This window comes from Neoarius graeffei, chromosome 5 (genome assembly GCF_027579695.1).
Source record: "Neoarius graeffei isolate fNeoGra1 chromosome 5, fNeoGra1.pri, whole genome shotgun sequence".
Lineage (NCBI taxonomy): Eukaryota > Metazoa > Chordata > Actinopteri > Siluriformes > Ariidae > Neoarius > Neoarius graeffei.
The window spans coordinates 99,978,697-99,983,442 of NC_083573.1; the positions used below are offsets into that span (position 1 = coordinate 99,978,697).

At 42.8% G+C, this 4,746-nt stretch overlaps 1 protein-coding gene across 1 annotated transcript; it reads right to left on the reverse strand.

Annotated features, from left to right (window-relative positions):
- Positions 1-907: 907 nt before the first annotated feature.
- On the reverse strand, positions 908-2,723 carry LOC132887181 (aquaporin-1-like). Its single transcript, XM_060922655.1, has 4 exons — positions 2,358-2,723; positions 1,617-1,778; positions 1,438-1,518; positions 908-1,096 (listed from the first exon to the last, which is right to left on the reverse strand). Exons 1-4 carry the CDS (start codon positions 2,721-2,723, stop codon positions 908-910), a joined length of 798 nt encoding a protein of 265 aa, XP_060778638.1.
- Between the last annotated feature and the right edge of the window lie 2,023 nt (positions 2,724-4,746).

Sequence of the window (4,746 nt, forward strand, 5' to 3'; positions counted from 1 at the left end):
CTACTTTTTTTGGTTGGGGGGGGGGGGGGGGTTGATGTCATTCACAGCTGCGAAAATATGAAAATTGGTGTAATGCTTAAAGCTGTGGAGTGCAGGGGAGAGGAGTCTGTGAGGCACCTGAGGGGAAAATCAGCTGTGTATTTTATATTGGTAATAACAGTTTTGCATTATGTTTGTGAGAAAATAATTTATTAATAAGTTTTTCTATAGCTAGAACATTACACTGCTATATTTTACAAAGCTTTACAATGGCTACAAACACTAAAAAATAAAAATGGAAAACATCCTATTGATAAAAGATAATGTAATTAACTAGTTAACTCCAGCAATTAATCAAAAATAAAATCTCAGGAGTCGTTTGGGAGCCGAAAGAGCCAGCGCCTTATAGCAAGAGCCAAAAGAGCCAGCTCCCGAAAAAGAGCCGAAATTCCCATCACTAGAAACCGGTAAAAGGAGCATCCTGCACCCTGTCCCTGTCTGTTGTGGCAGCCCACAGCACAAGCAGCAAACACCATGGTTATTTATAGAGTGCTTACGGACAAATTAATCTATTCTAGGCGTCTAACTTTTTTCAAGCTGGTTCTCCCCTCTGTCTGCAGCATTAGTATGTAGCTTGACGTTCAAAATGGCAGACACCGGGGCATCACGTGACCCTGTGACATCAGGTGAAATACCTCAATAGCCTTTGCTTATTAGGCTCAATGTGCACTGCTTTGTTACCAACCACCCACAGAAACAGGGCCCAACAATTTAGCAAAGTTTAAAACAAAAGCAAGCAGATAAAATGCCACTTTTCTCAAGAGAAACAAAGATTAGACATGCATCTTCAAAGAGATTTAGAAAACGTACATCTTTATTGTATACATATATTTGTAAAAGTTACATCACACATGGAATTGAAACACCATCATGATTTGTCCCACCGAGCGGCAGGAGCGCCATCCTCAAGGAGGGGTTCACTCTCTGCACCTGACACTTCAGTCCCATGGCACAAAACCTTGAGCCAGCCAACAAAGTCTGAACCTTTAGGAAACAGGATGAAGTCATAGAGGAGTGCAGCTACAACACCACCACATAGTGGCCCTGCCCAGAACACCTAGAGAGAACAAGGAAAGGGAGCACACCAAGTGTTGGGTTCTGTACATGTTCTCATTCAGCCTTAATCTTAGTCAGGATAAAGGAGAGAGGCATCTGAAGCCTTTTCCTCTGACCAATCAATCCAGGTGATGATTTTCTATAAAACAGCAGCTGACAGTCAAGCTGCAAGTCAATTATGTTAATGCACTTATTCCATTGCCATTTGTAGAGCAACAGCTCATTTATAGGAAAATATGGCAGATGCACCACATTCCATATTTAAAAAGGAAGTCCCATTAAGCAAGTGTTAAATCTTCCCAAGTTCATATGATCAAGTTCTGTAGTAACAAGGCCACTCACCCAGTGGTGTTCAAACTCCACAGAGACTAGAGCTGGGCCAAAAGATCGAGCAGGGTTGATGCCACATCCAGTGTAACTAATCTGTTTAGACAAATTGGATTAGGTCAGTGAGGTGTCTGGCTATTCCTCAAATGGAAGGCTTCCAAAAATTAGCATTTTGAGCTAAAACAAAGACCTACTCCTACAAGGTGAGCCAGAACCACAGAGAGCCCGCATGCAAATGGAGCTGAACCAGCCATGTTGTCCCTCCTTTTATCCACTGTTGCTAGGACACATAGCACCAGTTGGAGTGTGAGGAGAAACTCAATTCCAAAGCCTTGTCCTGGACTGACACCATTCAGCTGCAGAATGAACAGTTAGTTTTAACCACTGGGATTTTGCTAGTCACAAGAATATCTTGCCCAACACTCTGGGCTGGATGTTTAAACACTAGTAGCCAGTTAACTCTCATACCATTCACAAGGAATGATCCAGCATTTTGAGAGAGGCAAAAACCTTAATCAGGCAATTTTAGTGGTCTGCTGTTGCACTTTGAACAAGACTACCACAGAGGCTAAAGGAATAATATTGGCAGGGGGGCTTAGCTAGCATGAAGCCAGATGTGACAAGAGTATGGTTGAACAGTGGATGGAAAAGGAATCAGTTGAAAAAGTAACCCTCAACCAAACCCCTGCTGCCATAACAGGTTTATAAAGCTTGGTTTAGTTTGTTCAATAATCCAGGTGATTGAAAAATTGGGGCAGTTAGAAAGAGCACTTAAAGCCACACCCACCCTGTCCAAGGTCAACCCCCCTTTTTTTTTTTGGGGGGGGGGGGGGGAGCAGCACAGACAAATTACTATTTGATTCAATGGAACTACTGTACAGTGTCTTGAAGTTACAGCTAGTGACACTAGTCAGATTAAGTATAGAGTTACTCACCTTGTTCAGCCCAAGTGAATCTACTACTGATGGTCTCACTCCCAGAACAATGCCACTAGCAATCACAGCCCCAGTCACCTGAGCCAGAATGTACCACAATGCCCTGCACATGCTAATCTGGCAGCTAACCAACATAGCAAGTGTGACAGCTGGATTCAGGTGGGCTCCACTGATATGGCCCAAACTTTGAACTAAGACAGCAATGGCTAGCCCAAATGCTAATGCTACTTTTACTTCCTGATCTGGATAGCTGCTGTTCCCATTCCCAATTGCTGCAGAAATGCCACAAAAGACAAACACAGTTGTCCCTATCAACTCTGCAAGGGCAGCACGCCAAAAACCCAAACCCTGTAGTTCTTTCTTCATTGTGCTCTAATCCAACCAGCTAAGCTGTTGCATGAGCAGCAGCTTCTGTTATTTCAACTATTTCCTGTGGTACGTCACTCATTCTTCATTGGTCTCTCAATATGATTGGCTAAACCATTTGTTAGTCTTTCAATTAGCTCTCTCAATTAATCAGGCTTTCCTGCAAATCCATTTCGCTCAGAATCACTAAGCAGCTTCTTGTGACTTTTTTTGTGCCCAAAATAAACAAATAATTAGCATGACATGGATAAATCCATACAAATATAAATCACAAATGCTGTATTTAATCATTTATTTAAACATTTATTTGAAGATTTCTTGAAAGACAGGGTGGCACAGTGGTGTAGTGGTTAGCGCTGTCGCCGCACAGCAAGAAGGTCCGGGTTCGAGCCCTGCGGCCGGCGAGGGCCTTTCTGTGCAGAGTTTGCATGTTCTCCCCGTGTCTGCGTGGGTTTCCTCCGGGTGCTCCGGTTTCCCCCACAGTCCACAGACATGCAGGTTAGGTTAACTGGTGACTCTAAATTGACCGTAGGTGTGAATGTGAGTGTGAATGGTTGTCTGGGTCTATGTGTGTCAGCCCTGTGATGACCTGGCGACTTGTCCAGGGTGTAACCCGCCTTTCGCCCGTAGTCAGCTGGGATAGGCTCCAGCTTGCCTGCGACCCTGTAGAAGGATAAAGCGGCTAGAGATAATGTGATGTGATGTGATAACCCAAGATCAAAGTGTTTCTTTGTTATCAGGAAGGGTTACAAGTAGAAGCTGGGGACTAATAATTGTCAAATGAACCTTTAAAAAGAAAACAATTATTAAGAAATAAGCATTTGTACTTCACGCTTACACAGCTAATACACACACTCTGAGGAAAAATAAATCTTCTTCAACGGTTCACTGGAAAAATAATACTGGAACCTTTTTCTGACGCGTGCACACACACGCTTAATATTTCTTTGACACATTGTCTGCATTTGAAATTAAGGTTACTGCCTTGTTGCCTCACAGCCACAATAAAAAGGCATCTTGTCAGGCAGGACTTTCAGCTGGAGGCATCTTTTAAGGATGTTCAAATGACCTTTTAGGATAGCATTTATGGTAATGCTGTATAGCTAAACCAAAGATCTAGCTAGTTAGGTAACTGATGCCTCACAAATCATATCAAGCTAATTTATTTGCTTCCATTCAAAAAATGTAAATAAATGTGGGGTTACAATGTTTATTTCACATTAACCTTTTTTTCTAAGCAAAAACAAAGCCAAAAAAATTATATTTGTATACAAAATCAAGTTTCTATGAAGTTTGGTCCACCATCTTTTTTTTTTTGTTGTTGTTGCTTTTGGGGGCTAATGCACAGATTTATGGGAAATAGGCAGCATCGAGGTTAAATCAATGATGTTTCAACTGGGGGCAATTAGAAGGCATCTTAGAAGACCAGAAAAGAGAATTTGATCAGCTTCAAGTGTGTTTTTGCCTCCAGTTCATCCAGAGACTCCTCACTGGACCCATGAATGTAGTATGGAAAGTAGCAGCCTATGGAGTGCTATGCATGGTGGGAGGACTGGGGCTGAACAGAACTCTGTTTTAATGGACACAAGAACACTGGACACTGCTGGTTTACACTTTTTCATCATTGACTTTTTAAAATATGGATTTTTATTTTTTAAATGAGTGTAGAATGTTACACTGGCTGCTGGAAGAGCCCGTGGTTCATGGTGGGCATTTGGACATTTCTGGTGTGACCACTCCCACATTGTCCAGGGTTCTGGATTCCTCAGGGATAGGAACACTCCAGTAGCTGGTAAACATCACAGGGACAAACCTATCATGGGTAGAGGACTTGGCAGCATGCACGGGACTGTGATCTCTGCTTATTGTCAATCAGTTATTACATCGCTGGAGGTCCACCCTAACATCTGAGGAACGTGCTCAGCAGAAGGACTATGAAGCCAATGAGACCGGTCTTGCAGAGAAGGAAATTTTTCCCCAGCTGAGCACAGCTCCAGACCTAGACAGGTGTGGTGGCCACCTC

Coding starts and splice junctions, on each gene's coding strand:
- LOC132887181 (XM_060922655.1), bottom strand. CDS start 2,723: ATGAAGAAAGAACTACAGGGTTTGGGTTTTTGGCGTGCTGCCCTTGCA. Junction 1,519..1,616: donor TTCTGGCTCACCTTGTAGGA/GTAGGTCTTTGT, acceptor TTGTCTAAACAG/ATTAGTTACACTGGATGTGG. Junction 1,097..1,437: donor TGGAGTTTGAACACCACTGG/GTGAGTGGCCTT, acceptor TGTTCTCTCTAG/GTGTTCTGGGCAGGGCCACT.